Source organism: Pleurodeles waltl, chromosome 6 (genome assembly GCF_031143425.1).
Source record: "Pleurodeles waltl isolate 20211129_DDA chromosome 6, aPleWal1.hap1.20221129, whole genome shotgun sequence".
Lineage (NCBI taxonomy): Eukaryota > Metazoa > Chordata > Amphibia > Caudata > Salamandridae > Pleurodeles > Pleurodeles waltl.
In genome coordinates this window covers 323,012,117-323,031,110 of record NC_090445.1, presented here as the reverse complement: position 1 = coordinate 323,031,110, position 18,994 = coordinate 323,012,117, and the positions used below count along the sequence as shown (strand labels likewise).

Here is an 18,994-nt window from a genome sequence, read left to right as displayed (position 1 = left end):
TTGGAATTCCTTTCTCTTTCAACCTAATCGCACTTACTAAAAATCTAATAAATTTTTTCTGAAACTTTTCTTCAGTGTGTTTTATTGGGTTGGACAGTAAAAAATGGTGGTAACAAGAAAAACAAAAGATATGAAAAATACTACAAGTAAACAATCATTAGCTGGGTGACATTTTGTATACCGAATGTGTGAATTTACACAGCATCCATTAACAAGCATAACTCCACGAATCTCATCATCACGACTCTTTCGTTTCAGGGTCAAGCTCCTTTCCCTTTAATTGCTCAGGACTTTTTCTTGGGGATATACTGGACATATGTTTACTTAATATATGGGCTTTCTTATATGGCAATATTTGAATGAGCAGGACGGCTAAACATGTTATTTCTAACCCTGTACCCAGTCCCAGCAGATGATGGCCAAATCCAATTTTCTCTTCCTTGTCCACTGCCTTCGTCCAGCATGCATCCTTTAACAGTGATCTTAAACACTGTAGTCAGAATGGAGTAGTGTTTAACCAGATTGAAGAAGCGCCTCTTAAAACTTTCAAGTCCAGCAGAGCAAACCCCCTGCTCTGTGGTACTCAGACTCGTTAGCCACATACAAAATGAAATAACGTGGAGGATATACTATAATGAGACAGATAACACAACTTAGATAGCAGCGCTTACATTCATGGCTACATGATTGGGACTACCTGTTCCTTGTACTTTTCTGAAAAATCAACTCTTTGTGAGAAGTATGCAATATCGTGGAGAAGTGTGGCACAATGGTTAGAGCAGCAGACCCTGATGCAGAGGTCTGGTCCGGGACCAGGGTTCAAGTCCCACCTCAGCGGGTCTTGGTCTTAATTCCCTTGGACCAGATAATTCTCGCCTCGGTGCCTAATCTAATTAATGGGTCCCACTCTGTAACTCTGGGCAATAGCTTGCTTAATCGCCACAACAGCCCTCACAGCGCTTGGATTCACCCTGGGGCTGTCCAGGAGTGGGCGCGCTCACAGGGAAAAGCCAGGAGGGGTTCCACAGCAGTATGCGTACAGTGCCTTGATACCCTAACGGGTGAGTAGTGCGCTATACAAGTGCAAAGTTTTTACAGTTTTTATATCGTCGACAGCCTGATTGAAAGCATGTCATTCTTCTACAGTGGTAAACCCACCCACGAGCTATGCATTTCTTTATCATGCTTCTATGATAAGAAGATTATCAACATCTGTTCCTCTTTTAATGTAGTTTCTTACTCATCTGATAATCTGCAGACCACCGTTTGCTTATTTCCTATTTCACTCTTCTATGCCTAAAGGACATCAAACCTTTGGCTCTGCCTTCTATTTTTCACAAAGGTACAGAGATAAAATACCATTCTGAGGAAAGTGTGCAACATTACTGCACGTGTCCTTACAGAATGGAATCCTTCCCATCTGCATGTGTTCCTGCAGATTGGAATCCTTCAATGGTTGTCTCTCTTCTCAAATACCCTCACAGTCTTCAATTACTTCCATCACATCTTATCACTTTCTTTTCCCTTGACAGGTGTTGAAAAAGAGGTTTACAAGCAAATATCCCTGTACATAATCAACTGCTACATAATCAGGATTCCGTGTGCTGCATGGCACAGAAGCCACCCTACTAGCAGACATTGAGAATCTCTGCTCTATCATGGATCAGGGAAGACAAATTGCCCTTATCCTCCTTACAGCATTTATACCTCCTTTTTATCCTCTTTCAAACCTCTTTTCAGGGGTGTTCCTCAGGACTAGGCACTTAGCCCTGCTGTTTTCAATATATACATAACTATTCTGGCAACATTCATTAAGTCTTCTGGTTTAGCTGTAGTCTCCTATGCAGGCAGTACTTAGATTGTTGTAGCAGTCAAACAAGTTTGGCCACCCTAAACCTCAAACCCTGTATGTCGGTGCAGGAAGCTGACTCTTTATATAGCACATCAAATTGAGATATACTGTGTGAAGAGTCCAGGAGTTCCCTTACAACTGGACAGGTGCTTGCTCTAGCAATCCCACGGTGCTCTTTTAGGGGTAGTGTGGTCGAGCAGCCTTGGGTGCATCAATGAGGAGTGTTAAACATTTACCATAGGCACACAGTCAATAAATGAGACACACAACTCAAGAAGGAGATCCACACTAATTTATAAAAATAGCAAGTATGTCTCAAGTATGTTTATTTAGGTTAAGGCACGAGAATCAATACGATCAGGTAAATACGTTTTGCAAAAGAAATTATCACTGGGTTGATAAGCCAATAGTGCTATTTCCTGAAGCTGCAATGTTACCTGGGAGAGATGGGTGAGAAAACATACGGCCAACAAGTACTCCACAACAACTTAGAGGACCAATCTTTTGGACTTAAGGTGAGTATGGGGCAGGGTCCTAGGAGACACCAGCAAGTCAACTCAGGCGATCGGGTGCAGTTCATCGCTAGGTGCCCCATTTTAGTCAATGGGGACCGGTCCTGGCAAAAAGATGCTGCAGGTGAGGACTGGGGGGCCAGTCAGAGTGAACCATGAAGTGGACTCCAGTGGTCCTCTTCTCTTTGGTACGGGGTGTCTGGAAGCAGAGGGCTCTTGGATCCTCGGGTTTCTGCCACTGGTGGCGCTTGCCGTGGAGGAGGCCTGCAGAAACAGGCGGAAGGTATGGACTGGGGACCAGTCCGGGTGAACCAACAAGTGGGCTCAGATCTCAAGAACCTGAGGGACGCAGGAACACCACTGGTCTTTTCCTCGGTCCAGGGTGTCCTGCTGCAGAGGTGCAGTGGACCATCGGATTCCTGTCACTAGAGGTGATTACAGTTGAGGGGGGGACCCGCAAAAAGAGGCGTCAGTGTGAAGGTCGCAGTGGGGAAATCCATGATGGACTTTGTCTCTAGAGAGGCTGGGGTTTACAATGGTACCACTGGCCCACTTCAATTCGGGCTACGGGTGCAGTGGTGCTGTCGGGCATTAGAAATTGGCGGTCTGGAGTCCTCTTCAGTGTTTCTTGGGTGCCTGCTGGGGGTAAAGGCTGGGAGTCTTCCTGGGCTTTTGGAAGTTTCAGCAGTTGAAGGAAGAGGCATCTCTCTTGCAATTGTTGAAGTCAGTAGGCAGACTGGCAGGGTTGGCGCTGAGTCAGTCACTGGTCTTCAGTTCTTGCCTTTTGCTTCTCTGGAGTGTCTTTCAGGTCAGCAGGATCTGATTTTCTGATGCCAGGGCCTCACCTGTATACTGAATTTAGGGACCATAGGGGAGTGAAGGGTAGTAGCCAATGGGCTAAGTAGCCCTGGGGTCACTATGAACCCTATATGATCAGTTCCTCAGGGAAGTGGGCATTACCCTGTCCAAGAGTTCCTAGTTCTGCCATCACCAAGAAATTGTGTGTTTACGTCAGGCAGCTCACCTTAGGGGGCGTAACTGACTTGAGAGTGGACACACCTTCCTGACTACTAACTTTCCTGCCTGCCCAGGTGTCAAATGTGCCCTGGAAGTGCGTGTGGGTGGGGGGGAGGGAGGGGGGGGGGGGGTGCATGGGTCAGCATCTCCCTTCTGAGGGAAGCCAAATGTGCATACCAAGGGTGGTGGGTTACTTTGAAGCCAGCTGACTTGGAATGTAGATTTGCAGGTCATCCTGTTGTGTTAATACCCCTACCAGAGCAAGCTTTATTCCGGACCATCCAGGAGCAGGGGCTCTCACCCTTGGGGGTCAAAAACCTGTCTGTTGGTGGCAGGCTAGCTGAAACTAGTCAGCCAGCACACAGCTAGATGGTAGGCTTTCAGGTTGCCCCCAGAGAGCCTATAAGGTGCTCTCTGTGTGCATGTCTTAATACATCCATCAATTGAATCAGTAGGGGTTTATTAATACAAGATGTTTGATACCAAACATCCCTACCTTCAGCGAAGCTATCATGTAGCTGCCCATGTACTTAAAATGGCTTCCCTGACCACTCACTATGTCTAAGAATCGACAGACATAGCAGGGGCATTTCTGCTCTTGCAGTTATGTCCACACATGTCGTAGAATGCATACTGCCTTAGGGCTGGAAGGCCTGCTGTAGGGGCGACTTACACATATTGCACATGCAGTGTTAGTGGGCATGGCACCCAGGCTGTATGCCATTACGTGTTTTCACTTTTAACTGCACCAAGGCACGCAGTCTGCAATGGCAGTCTGCATGGGCTAGGTGAGGGGTCCCCAAGGGTGGCATACTACATGTTGCAGCCCTTGGCGACCTTCTTTGGTGCCAATGCCCTAGGTATCTAGGGCACCATGTACTAGGGACTTACAGGAGTTCCAAAGGTATTGCCAATTGGGAAACAATTGTACAGCTTTAGGGAAAGAGATCTGGCACTGGGGGTCTGGGTAGCAGGAACCCAGTGCACTTTCAATCAAAATGGCATCAAATTCCGGGCAAAAAGAGCAGGTGGCCATATCAAAAAGGGGCATGTTCATCCAGTCAGCAGAAGGAAAACAGATGGAACTCAACTCGCTAAATGTCAATAGTGACAAAACAGAATTCCTTAACTTCTCGGATCCCATTGTCAATGATCTTACCCCTCTGAGGAAAGCAAGCTTGGTCCTCTTTTTTACCTGTCACACAATCACATAACTTTGGGATAATTTTTGATGATTCACAACCCTTTTAGAAACAAAATGCCAAACTTCCATCCTTCAGCTTTTCTATTTTTATATTTTCGAAATATTCTACCATATCTTCACGTCAGCTGTTGAATAACTGTTTTGCGATCTCTCATCTTGATGCAATTAGTCTACTGCAATGTACTTTATCTCTGCCTTTGGGCATAACTTATACATCAACATCCGAAGGTCTAGAATGCTGCCAGTCATTTTATTTTTGACCTTCAAGCACACATCGCTGGGGAGCTGAAAAATACTACAGTGGTAGTAACGCCCAGTCGCTCTCATAGTATATTGGTGGATGAAGCCACGGAATGAAGCAGAGAAGAACAGCACTGACACTTGGTGGCCAGTCAAAATAGATCACTACTTACCTCCAGACAAAGCATCACTCGCAAATCCGAGGGTAGCGACTGCAACTCATTGGCAGCAAGAGTCATATGAGTGACCAGCAGAAGATGCTCCAAGTGTGACAGTGCTGTGAGACCCTGAGAAAAAGAAAGAGATTGATGATGGGGATCAAGGAGTTGAACTCCAAAGCTATACACAAACATGCAACCATCAGTCCTCCCTTGCTCACCCTCCCCAGGTCAGGCTGCATCATAGAGAGTTGTGGAACTAGAACTTTACTTCATAGACTAATTATCAATTACTTCATAGACTAATTATCAGTTATAAGCTGTGTGTTAACTATCTCTATTATATAAAATGTGTTGCTCTGTGTGTGAGGTAAGAGCTAGACAGGACAGGGAGTTTGGCCGGAATTCAACCCTCGGACCTTCTTCCTACAAACGTTTGCACCCTCAAGTTGACCAACTCTTATATAGCATGGATATCCTAATTTCACACATTTTTTTCTGAATCCCAAGCTTGAAATTAATTTAGATGAAGTACAAGAAATCTAAAAAAACTTTGTAATGTAGTCTTCAAATTAAGAGAGCAGACCTAGGATGTAAACAGCAGTTATCTGAAACCCAGCAGAAGAATTTAGGCTGAAGATGAACCTAAGTTTCTTTTCCTGAATTCTGAAACGGAGAATTACCAAAGAATCAAAACTCAAACAGGAGAAGGAGCGAAAGCAGACTATGCAAAATATAGAGTCAAACATGAGCTGGTCAACAGACTCCTTTTTTCATATTGAATGTTTTGTCGGTTTTAAAATTCACTCATTCAGTTAGACCACCTGGATGGAAAAGGAGTAATGGATTTAAGTCCTTGATTCATTCTCAACCATTGGGGATTCCATTCTATCACTTCTAAGTTGGCTGTGCCATTGAAGGTAGGAACATGCAAATGAGTCTTCACCATACCCTAAAATAAGGATACTATCCAGCCTGCAGTTCACAGCAACGTCGGATTAAGAACAATTGAAACTCCAGAAACGTTTCATCCTTGTTAGCTGCCTTCAATGGGTTGAAACTCCAGTCTTGTGACACAGCAAACTTGAACATCATCTGACATGCCTCTCACGTAAAGGAGACTCATTTAGAAAGAAAATGGTAGTCAAGAATCAAAATAGGGTCATACTACACTAGGTCTATGTGTATTTGAAGAAATCACCGTTTTTGTTCTCAAAATATGTTGTTTTTTTTTAAATCCAGATGCGAGTTTCTTCTTTCCAGTTTCAAAAGATCAATAAAAAGCATATGCATTTAAATACAGATACTACATGCACAAACCCGCAGGGATCTTCACCTGGGTTAGAAGAATTCTGTCATGACCAGAGGTTCGGATTATGCTTTACCCTCATTTATTCCATTCAGCAGCCTTAACCAAAGAACACATTATTGAAAAACGAAACTACCATGAGTCTCTTCAATAAGTCAATGCAACAGCCACATAGAATGTCCCAAAATATCAACGTCAAGGACCAGCACTTCCTCTTTCTTCACTGCTCAGTGGCCATATAAATGCGTTTTCCTTGATTCTGATATTGTGGTGTTATTCCACGCAATCAATGTGCTTTATTAATGTGTTTACTTAGATGAGTACCACATTGCCATATTTGTTTTATTAACCTTAGTAAGGCAGTTATTTAAACGCATACCACATTGTTATACTGGCTGTCTTAATTACGGCTTACTGGTCCGTGCGTTGTCTAGGGCAGAGTTTCTCTCTACCGGTGCCTTTAGCTGTCGCAGGCACCCGACATGTGTCTACCTTTGTCAGTTCTTCTTCCTCAGTGCTCTTCAAGCCTGTAGAGAGGCGCGTGAGCGTCCTTTGCAGGACTCCCTGATATGCGTTTGCTACTGTGCTTTGACTAAGGGGGCACTCCTCGTCGGCTGGTAGTGAGCGCCTCTCCCTCCACATTACAGGAATTCCTCAGTGCGTCGGGCATCAGCTTCCTTCTGTTGTCAGTGAAGGTTGATTGATCGGACCCAGCACGACGCTGCTGCTGTGGTAGTTTTTTACCTACTGAAACCATACCATAATTAGGCTCCAGTGAAGCGGTTTGACATTGGAGCGCTGTTTTTCCTAGTCAAAGCATTTAAAAACTCGTGGGCTGCAAGTAGTTTGTGTTGCCATCAAGCATTGGCAAATCAAATACAAGGTCCTCCCCCCCACCTTCTTCTGCTGGCATTTTATAGATCCCCTGTTTTTTTACTGTATATATCTTGTGTTCCTGCCTGACCCACGTAGCACCAGAACAACAATGGCTGGTGCTTCTCATGATTCTTAGGAGTCTGTGCAGGAGGAACAGGCATTGTTCCCCATTTCTGAGATGCTTGGGAAGGTCAGTCTCCTCTGCGCTGCAACCCCTCAGTCAAAAATAACTGGACCTAGTGGTCCATGGGGCCATGTTACCCTAGGCAGGGGGGCAACCTGAGGCATGAACCTCCTACTAACTTGAATACCAGGAGGCTCCAGATGATTCCCAGCACAGGGATAATCCCGAAGATGATTCCTGCTCCCCTCAAGGAATGGAAGACAATGCCAGGGACAACTCTGACAACCCCGATGGGGACTCGCGATGAACCAGGCCCTAGCAGACTCTGGTGACAGGAAAGCAGCGTGAAGAAGCCCAGGCTGGATGAAGACGGTGCAGGGTTTCCAGGCATGCTCAACTCAGAGGATATCTACCACCCTTGCTTGGCAGATTGGGTCCCTGTGCCAAAAGTGACATGCGATGTAGTGGCCAGGATTAGAAAACCTCCCGAGGCGCTTACGGGCAGAATGTCTGAGAACCTCTCTGGCTAATAAAGTGGCATGCACCCCAAACACTGATGCCCAAACGGCTACATCCATAAACAAATTTGTCAAGGCCCCAAAGAAGAGCCTAGGCCAGTACTGGCGCTAATGTCAGGACAAGTTGCTTGATTTTCCTGCTTACAAAAATTTGTATATGGCCAAAGATGCCAAGGAATCGGGCCATATGATTGATCTCACCATACTATCCGGTTGTGCCCAGCGGGCCCTGTGATTTTTGGGAAATGCTAATTGTGCTCTCTCAACAGAGCTAAGATGCTCTCTTCTCATTAAAATTGAGCCTAGATTGAGGTAGTTGGCTACAACAGAAGCTGGATCAGTGGCGAATGGAGCCACTTTGGAGACCTTATTATCAATGAATTATCACGGTTCGTAAATACCTTCTCCTCTTTGGGGAAAGCCCAGCAGTACATAAAAAGGTTTTTAACCAGCAGGTTTTTGGTGGGGCAGAAAGATGTAGGGGGCGCTCCTCTGGCCGTCCAGATACTTCCAACCCCCACGAACCAATCCGGTGATCCATCCAGAGGCAAGACCATAAAACAATTGGAGGGTTCTACCACTCAAGTTCGTGGCAGAGGATATGGTGGCCACCAGGGGCCAGAAATGCGCCAGGTGGCAAAACAAGTAAGCTATATCGCTTCTTCCTTAAAAGGGGTGGGAGGCAGATTGTAATTGTTCTTTCAAAATTGGATGTCCAAAACAGGGGGCGCCTGGGTGTTGCAAACGGTAAAGGGGTTTCACATACAATTTTACGTCACACCCCATCAACTTTCTCAACCCTGTCCTTTGGTCTTCTCGCAGGAAGGGACTGGGGTGGTAAACCAGGAGATGAGGGATTTACTTAAAAAATGAGCCATCACCAACTCACGCCTTCATCCCAAATGTTTTGTGAGCAACAGTTTTCAGCTTGAAAAGAAGGACCAAGGTTTCAGACCAGTTATCAACCTGAGAGAGTCAACAGGTTTGTGGTGTATCACCCGTTCAAAATGGAGGGTATCCACCTCCTCAGAGGCATTCTTCTAACAAACGATTGGTAAGGCTGGATCTAAAAGAGACTTACCTTACCATACTATTTTTCTCTCCTCAAAGACACTTTTTGCAGTCTGAATGGAATGGCAAAATTTTCGAGTTCACTTGCCTACCATTCAAACTGTCCTAGGCTTCTTTGTGCTTCACCAAGGTTCTGAGGCCAGTCATGGAATGACTCCAGGCCTGAGGAGTCCAGTTAATAGTTATCTGGATGACATTCTCCTAATGCACCAGGATAAATCTATCCTGCTGTCCCACCTACAAACGACAAAGAGCCTTGTAAAGGACTTGGGTTTTATAATCAATGTACATACGTTGGACTCCACTCCGGCCCAACAGATGACCTTTCTGGGGGTCGAGGTAGACACAGTACAGCAGACTATTTGACTGCCACAGTGAAAGATGTGCCCAATTTGATTGGAACATCGCAAGGCGTTGGCCTAGGAAACATTTTAGCTCTGTCACCTGGTCCGGCTATTTGGCCTACTGGCTTCATCGATGCAGGCAATCTTCCTGGGCCCTCTACACTACCGAACGCTCCAGCAACTCAAAGCTCAGCACATCTGGAAGGGGCTTACATATGAGCAAGAGATTTTCTTCTCCCCATAGGACCGAACTTCATTGGTAGCTCAACCACATGCACGCGAGAAAAGACTGGGTCATCTTTGGTTCAGCCCTGGATCTTTTTATCGAGTCAGATGCCAGTCACCTATGACGGGGCACTGGTTGTGGGGATATTATCACAGGAGGACAGTGGTCAAAGCAGGAAAAGAGCCTTTACATCAACTGTCTGGCAGTACTAGCAGGGTCCCTCTCGATGAAGAGCTTAACGGCCAGCAAAGTGTCATGTTCATCCTCTTGAAGATGTAACTTCTCCGAAGTTCGATGCATAAATCGACTGGAGGGTACACAATCCAAGGTTCTAGTAGATCTGGCAAGGACGTTTCGGAATACTGTCTGACCCACCACTTGATAGTGACAACAGAATACCTCTTGGGGAAGCTCAGTGAGAGGATTGCCAATTAAAGCACCTGAAAGACTACAGTGCGTGGCAGCTGTATCCCTCGCTCGTTTATAAACTAACGGATCATTGGGGTCCATGTTAAGTGGACATATTTGGATCAAGGCTCAACCACCAACTTCCTTGATTCTTCTGTTGGCGACGGATCATCTGTCAGACGCAATGGATGCTTTCCTTTGTGATTGGAGCCAGTTTTGGAGATACACGATTTCCCCCCTTCTCAATGATTGCGAGGCTCACAGTGTTGATCAGACGACAGAAGGCAAAGGTGATCCTGGTGACACCGCTTTGGAGATCGCAAGTCTGGTATCCAGTTCTTCTGGAACTTTACATGGACTCTACAATCCCACTTCCCCTGACACCTCGTCTTCTGAGCAATCCGCATGGCAACATACACCAACCGGTGCACGACGGACCTCTCCTCCTCATGCATGGAGCATCATAGGGGACGTTGGGCAGTCCTGGGCCTTTTGACACAGGCTACATGGGCAGACTCTTACATCAAGAGATATGGCTCAGCATGGAGGAGATGGCCATGCTGGTGTATGGGATGGGATCTTGATCCAATGGGGGCAAATGTAGTCCAGGTGGTCAAAACTGACGGACAAAGGTTTGGCATATCGTACAATCAGTGCTTGTCGGTCAGCAATTTCCCTGGGTAATATTCCTATTCATGATATCCCTTCCGGGGAACTTTCACTAGTCTGCAGACTTGAGGGGCAACGAGTTATCATTTCCTGTGGAGCCAAAATACTTGTCCTTGTGGGATGTTATTGTGGTCCTCGGATGCTCGGTTCTTGGCCGGACAACCAATAGTTATCACACAAGGCATTAACAGGTAAGTTTACAATTGTATTATGCCTTATTTCATTCAAATGAGTGTCTGATGTGAGAGCGATGGATGTCTCAGTTCCGATTTTCACTCCAGATGGGGTATCATTTACTATTTTACGTCGTACAAAGTCCAATGCCAGAGTGGTAGATTACCTGGCTTTTACTTCACATCCCAAGTTATGTGAGGTCCGCTGTCTATGGGCCTAAGAAAGTATGACTGAGGAATACAGACAGCATGGGACGGCACAACTTTTTCTTTCCCTCAAGAAGCCTTTTAAAGCAGCTTCCGCTGTGATTATGCCCGGAGGGTGAAATGGGTCTTACAAGAGGCAGGTATTGACACATCCTCTTTTGGGTCCCCCTCTACGAGAGGGGTCATGACATTGAAAGCATTCATCCTTGGTGGCAGATTGGAAGATATACTTAGAAGTCCCAATTGGTCTTCAGACTCTACCTTCAAGACCTTTTTATTTTAAGCCAATCACTGGAATGGCTTCTCTGGTTGTCGATCAACTTTAAAACTATCATAATCCAGGCCTCTGGTTTTGGCATAGAATGTAAAATTTCCTAGCACTCATGAAGGAAAGTTTCAGTTCAATTAACCTCCTAACAGGACAACCTTTGTCATTCACTGGCATGCTATACTAAACTGACTGGCATCCTAATCTCCCTCAAGGCGAAACTCCTAGGAAGTTGACATTCTAACATTTTCTCTCATAAAATCATTTCCTGGAGATGCCATTTTATTTTGTTTCAACACCAATTCCTGGCTCAAATTAGTAACTTCCCAGACAACCTAAAAAAAAAGACTGGTCCTCCCATCACCCTAGAAGTGGGTGGCCCTGTCAACTTATGCATATTTTCCTGCCCACCTTACATCATAAAAGTCAACACAAAAGCAATGCATTCCTGATTACAGGATCAGATCAACCTGAAAGACCTTTATAGGAATACCAATCTGCAGCACTGAGATAGCTACCCTTCAAAAAATACGAAATGCCCACATTATCAATGACAAAAATATGCCCTGCCATCTGAGCCTACTTGACCTTTTTGTAGCCATAGAGACAGAAATACTGCAGTCATTGATCCATACCCTAAACATTCACACATGTTTCTAGCACAGTCCTGCAATAGTTCATGCTATGGTTCACTTATCTCACACCTCACCATCAGTCAACTCAAATAAGAACACCAGTGTCTAAGAAACTCCGAGTCTAGAGTGGCCAGGAACCCACCATCTCCCCATCCCTTAAAGTAATTACAAAGAAATTACAACAGGATCAAGTTCCATCAATAAAGCAATAAGACACAACGTTACCTCAAAACCTTCTTGGCTCACAACATTCAGCAACTCAACACCTATCTTGATCTGTTCCAGAACTGGACCAACCTAAACCTGAGATAGACAAACATAATGCCACTTGCTCGTAAACAGCACAAAACATCTGCAGATTTAAACTTATTCACAAGAACTTATAAAAGGACCTAGTCGGCACCCCTCCATTTGACAACCAAAGCAAAATCTGTTGGATCAACCCTCAACACAGATCAGCCCACAAAGAACATCTCTCCAAGAAAAGCCTAGGTGCAGCTCTCATCCCTGGAAAAAGTGAAACTCTACTTCCGGAAAGTTACTTCAGTTTAACAGTGAAAGCCTTAAGGCCTGTTTTGGAACTTGAGGGTATTACCACAAATCCACCACCAAAGGCAGCGGCGGACTTGTAAACACTGTCAATTTTAACGGTGTCCAGTCTTCCATATTTAGATGTACCGCGGCAGAGCCATAGACCGAATCACCAAAGTACTCTTCCAGGCTGTCAGTCTGGCAGGTTCTCGCCAATCCTATTTAGATGTTACAGTCCTGCAGGTGGTGTACTAGCAACAGATTGCTGACGGAAGGAGACAATTGCAGGAGCAATTGGGTATTGTACAATGCCAGTGGCTATCGCACAGAGGTAAGTGACACACACTGTACCTTAGCCATATATGTCCACCAGCACAACACAAAACATACACACTATTATTCATTGCCATTCGACCACAACGCGACGTTTACATGCAGAACACACATTGCCATTCATCCATGACACAACATACACACACCATTGATACTACACACACACACACAACAAACACAATGCCACTCATCTACACAAACACACCCACACAAAAGCACAACTGCACAGATTACAACGACTACCACACAACACACACCTGAATGTTGCACACAGTACCACAAAACCCAAACCACACAACAGACATCAGACCCACATGAACATGGCATACATAAAGACACAACCACATTACCCACTTCAGCTCCCTCTACCTTGACCAGCCAATCTAGTCTCTCTCTCTCTCTCTCGCTCTCTCTCTCACACACACACACACACACACACACACTGCCTCACACACAACTGGACTCACAAAAGACCGGTACAGGTTCACTTGCAATGTACACACATAGAAACGGTGACAGGTGGGATGCCATTGTTACTGTGATGCCAGCATTCACTTGGCAATGAATACTGACACCACAATAGCAATTGTGAATGTGGCTTGTATCAGTGTGTCCCCATCAATTACTGACACAAATGTGTTCCCAACATATGCATGTCAGCGGTATTTTAAAAACAAATACCTGTGGGATGTATATTTCTACAGGTGTTCCGAAGTCATGTGCAGTGCTCACACAAAGTACACAGTACATGCAGTATAGTATCCCTACCTCCGAGTCCAGCAACAGCAGGGTAGTGTGTGTACTCCATGGTCCAGTGACATCAGCAACTGCAGGTGATGTCCAGTTGGTCCAGTCCAAAACATAAACAGAAATGTGGAAAGAGGTAGGTTTTGTGCCCCTGACCCCTCCAATCTGCCAACACCTTTACAGGGTTGGAATCTCGGTCTGGCCAGCTGACTTGGTGGTAAAGCACATACAAATCTGCTCAGCAGTATAGGTGGCTGGAGTCCTCCCATCAGCCCCTGTTAATAATGCCGCCGGCAAGGCGGCTAGAGATTTTTGGTGGAGTCAGCAGGATTCGGGGGCTCTTTTGCCCATAGTCCAACCAATATATAAATTGGTCATGTGGACTGCCTCGTAGGCGGATGGGTTTTCTGTCGAAAAATCAACAGCAGGTTTGTTACTGCCAAGATCTAAATCAGGACCTTAGTCATGCCTCACCTGCATGAAAACAACACTGCACAACTTCCTCGCTGATGCCAATCTATGGAACATAAAAGGCATCTTCCATGTCGCAGCTTATCTCCTCAAAGGCTTACAGAAATTCTACCAAATCATCCGAACTCTCAAGGAACTACACTGGCTCCCTCTTCTAGCCAGCATCTTCTTTAAGCCCAGCTGCTCCACCTACTGGGCCATCAGAAAATGTGCTGTCATGCATATTTGACCATGAAACTAGCCACATCAGGCTGGCAACACAACAACAGGAACCACAACATCACCAAAACAAAGAGGAAGAAACACAAGAAATTAAACATCACAACACAGACCATCTCTATCTATGCTGCCAGGATCTGGCAAAATATCAGAGTAAACATCAGAACTGCTTATACTTACCTCAAATTCGGAAAAAAAAAACAAGGACACATCCCTTCAAAAAGCATCACCTAGTCACAAACTAGGAACCCAGATATAACCTCCCACATTACAGTATCATGAATCATACCAGTAGGGCTCAGACTCATTGTACATCTATTGTTAGTATCCATCCACTTCTACAAATGCCACTTCACTCATACATAGATGCACTGCATGGGAACGGGATAGAAAAAAGTTGTCTGTGGTTGTTTTTGAGGACGTTTAAGTTGATACTAACAATTAAACAACACACAATTCTATTAAAACGGTGCCTGATTAATCATCCTGTCATTTATTCAACATACACATTTGCCAAGCACAGCTCAGTCACATCAAATTCAACACTAAATAAATGCCCTTCGACACAATCAAGTGTGATGCAGAAGGTGACTGAAAATAATTTAGATAATTACATTTATACAGTAGAGTATTATGGATCTTAGCTTGAATGTTACATCTATTAAAAATCAGGGAAAAAGTCAAAGAGAAGGCAAATAAGGCAGAAAAACATCCAAGTTAAATAAAAATGAGGCACCTTTTTGTAGCCTTTAGTTGTATTAGAAAGTGTAAGAGGTAAAGAACCTTAATATGAATATATATCCGGAATCATATTACCAAAATAGTAAAAATATTATTTACTAGTTGAGAATGCTATTTTTCACCAGGGTGCCAATAAACAGAAGTGCAAAAGGGCAAAGAACGTTTCATCCATGATGGAGGAACATTTAAAAAATATCAGCATTTTAAGCAACTTTTATGCCCACACCCACAAATGGAATAGAAAGAGTTTTGTAAACATTTAATCCCACACTAGAGCTTAGAGTAATAGGTGGGAGGGCTCATATACAGAAACATAACCTAGTGCTGTAGTACTACCCAGTACTGTTAAACGTTTGGGAATGAGAACTGTCGCTGGGTTTTATATCTCGGACTAAATACCTTCTGTACTGAGCAAACCAAGCCAGAATGCAGAGGAATGCTGTACAGGGTCATAGGCAAAGAGACTCAACAAGTGATTGAAGGGGTAACTGTGTCATGAGGTAATGTTCTTTAAAAAGGTGTGTATTTATCTCTTTCCTACATTTGAGTAGATCTTAGGCACAAACCTAAAGAAAGGCTACTTCGTTTTTTTTTTTTTTTTCATTTTTTAAAAATAAATCTTCATCTCCAGTCTGATGGCATCCTGTCTACAGTATACGAAGGGCCACGGAATTTGGTAAGCTTGTTAGCCACATGAGGGGGGCAGGGGTGCTGGTTGTGATGGCTTTGAAGATGATGCAGATGGTTCCATCAGGATGGGTGTGATGTGATCATTAACACTTTAGTCACTTGTAAAGGCCTCCTTAAAGGCTTTAGAATGTCCTTAAGGTGAACCAGTATGGAGGTCATGGAGCAGGGCACTGCAACCAGCAACATGTACGAGGGCTTGAATGTTGCATAAGTAGGAGAGCTAACAAAAGCTATTCTGAATTAATCTCATTTGAAACTTCAGGATGTGGGTGAGGAAGGCATGGTAGACTACTGAAATCAGCTGAGAAGTCCAGTAATATCAAGAGGCAGGGGTCATTTTTGTCCATGGTCAGAAGTGGTTTGCAGTAGAATCAAATAACAACTATCAAATGGAGACACTGCACAGAATCCTGCCCTCTCCGACTCTGTTGGGTCGGTGCTGCTCTTTAACTAACCTCACAGGTTCAATGATGGACTACTGCAATGCACTCTTACTTCAGTATTTCTAAGACCTTATTGCAACGTATTCAAATTAATCAGAACTAGGCAGCCATGATGGGCACATTGGTGCCTGGGTTCAGTAGGAGAACCCTCATTTTGAAAACGTTCTGCTCATTACCCATCATTGCTACATCTCCAAATCATTTAAATGTGCACTTTCTTAGCCACACTCCCAAAAAATGTCAATGCTTGTTGCATTCCATTACCCCAAAAGATCCTTGTTTCTGAAAAGCTTGATTTGATGTCTGCTGTTTAGTGCCTCTTTTTTTGGCCCCAGCACAGTGGAATTCACTGGCCTGTGAACTTTGGTAAATTTTGTCTTCTATTATGTTTTAGGAAAATACTGAAAACTGTTCTATTTAATCAACCAACTGAACTGGTTGGGTTGCAGCAACCAAATGCAGTCTACCTTCCAACCTAAAAGAGACTTGTTGGGTGAATCGAGAGTTATGCACAACACCTAGAAAAGAAAAAAAATAGTTTTGTTCATTAAACCTACAGTACTTAGTCTGAGATGATGTGCCTGCCTATTTGTTCTCCATGTTGGTGATCCAAACTGGTTTGAGGATCCCACATAAAAGGACATAAATAAAAAACATAACTGAGGTATTCAGTACCTGCTGTGATGGTCAAAAGAAGTCACACTGGAAAGTCAACCAATAACAAAAGTCAGTCTGATGAAAAGTTGAATAAAGAAAAGTAGTGAACTGTCAACGGGCCAAACATTTACAAAGAGGGCTCAGGGACAACCAACAAAATAAATAAACAGATGTCACACCGTATGCTAAATATGGTAAATGTTGTCAGAGTAAGAGAAATGTAAGTTAATATGAAAATTATTCCTTTTTGATAGATGAAGTAGTTAGTATTGGGGGGTCTTGGCCAAGATGGCGGCCGAGATGGACACTTAGAATACAGCTCCGCCTTAGGCGCTAGAAGAATCCTGCCAGAACTCGCCATTCAGCTGCCGTAATCAGCCACACACCAGCGGCTGGGGGTGAGTCCAGTCCGGGACCCATCCCATCCATCCCAGAAGTGGGACCATTAACGCCAGCAGCAGTTGAGGTGAACGCACCACGGGCCAGACTACATGGCCTGTGCTAGTGACAAAGGTACGCTGCCAATCGGGCTGCGCCGGAGATCGTCCCTGCACTCACCTGTCGTATGGAGTGGGGCCCTGCAGAGTCATGCAGTAGACCCTGGAAGGGGCTGGTGACTCCCTCAGAGGACCCCGATGTCAGCCTGAAGCCAGCCCCCTCTGCTGCAGATGTGGCCACTGCGGGAGAAAAGACAAGACCGCCCATGGGGGAGCAGTGCAATGGCTGGCAATTGCAGGTAAGGAGGACATGAGGAATAGCGGTGATTACGAAGAGGCGTGGACCTTTAGTGGCCCCCATCCATATCTGTGAGGAGGCGGCCGGGACCAGCAGCAGACATGGAGAAATGCTCCCCAACCCAGCACATGCGTACCCATGTACGTGGAACCAACACAGGGAATGCCACATCCCCCTAATAACAATTCAAGACACAACGCAGCTCCTCCCTGTTTAGAGACCTCCGTGGGGGAACGCTGGGTGACCACACCCTTAACTACTGCATCCTACCTTAGAAGCATGCGCTGTACAGCACCATAGGCTCTCTACCATACCCAGAGACAACCCACGGCAACAGTAATCGGTGCCACGCGTCGACGCTTGGCGGCATTTATGGATGTGGAAAGTCCCGCGGGTGATGGCTTACAATCCTGCCCATCCTGGACCACCTACCGGCACAGGCTGGGACATCACACAGGGAGCACCACCGGTGTTGACTTGTGGCTTACAAGGCTCACTGGAGTGGCTTCCTCTCCGCTGCGGAGGGGGTGCCTTGGAGAGCTAGGTCCATAAGCAGTGTGGGTTTCAGTGTCTAGTGCTGATATCGCAAGAGAGGGGTGACACGAAGGCATGATGGGGATCACTAAGGCCATCAGATCATCATCACAGGGTGACCAGGAGGGACCTTCCGTACCGCTATCAGTGACGGCGTTTCCACTGACTTTACAGCATCTGGAAGCCACTCTGCAATTGAACTCATGCCAGTTTGAGAAAATACTGCAAGCTATCTTGGAGAATAGAATAGACTGTCTCCCCAGACGTCAGTCTACTCAGGGCTGATCACCGTAAAGTATCAGACAGGGTAGCGGAAGTGGAATTGACCATCTGCACTGTGAACCCTACTAGCCCGGAGCTGCAGGAACATATGAAGAGACTAGACTCAGAGGTGAAAAACTTACGCTGAAGGGGGCTCTCGCCGAAACAATGTGCGCTTTATGGGGTACCCAGAGAAAATGGAAGGCCAAAGCGCAAAGCGTTTTTTTTAGAACACTGGCTCACAAACACAGTACTAAAGGGGAAATTACCAAAATTTTCTCCATAGAACGTGCCCACAGGATACCTAGTAGACTGCTGCCACCAGGGGCACCTCCTCACCCGCTCATAGCTCGATTTCTCAATTATAGAGAGATGATTCTGAAATGCTTTAGGAATCGAGATCCTGAACAATGTGAGGGTGCTCCCATCACGGCCTATTTAGACTTTACAGCAGAGGGGAACATCAACGAAACTCCTCTATAAACAGCTCCTTTGTGAACATAACATCAAATATGCCCTGATGTTCCCCGCCAAGCTCTGTGTAATTGCCGATGAAAGGACTCATCTTCTCTACGCCTGCAGATGCCTGGACATGGATGCACGCCAAAGGCATAGCTCAACCCTTACCTGGGGAAGATGAACAAGGGGAGTGGCTAACGCCCCCAGCCCGCCATCAGAACAGATCTCAAGCCAGACCTACTAAAACCAAGCAGCGGCGGAACGAGTCAATGTGTTACAGGAGACAACCCTTCACACCGAAAATGCCTTTGCGTCTCAACAGGATAGCCCACGGATTTACCGAGACTCAGACATGGGGAGCT

The 18,994-nt window shown here is 45.3% G+C and overlaps 1 protein-coding gene across 2 annotated transcripts in view; it reads right to left on the bottom strand.

The window, feature by feature from the left end:
* RABGGTA (Rab geranylgeranyltransferase subunit alpha) overlaps window positions 1-18,994 on the bottom strand; it is a 316,511-nt gene that overhangs the window by 40,839 nt on the left and 256,678 nt on the right. For both annotated transcript variants that reach the window (XM_069238152.1, XM_069238151.1), the window contains one exon: window positions 4,999-5,112. In XM_069238152.1, coding sequence (XP_069094253.1) covers window positions 4,999-5,112 — 114 coding nt within the window. The remainder of the gene's footprint in view (window positions 1-4,998; window positions 5,113-18,994) is intronic.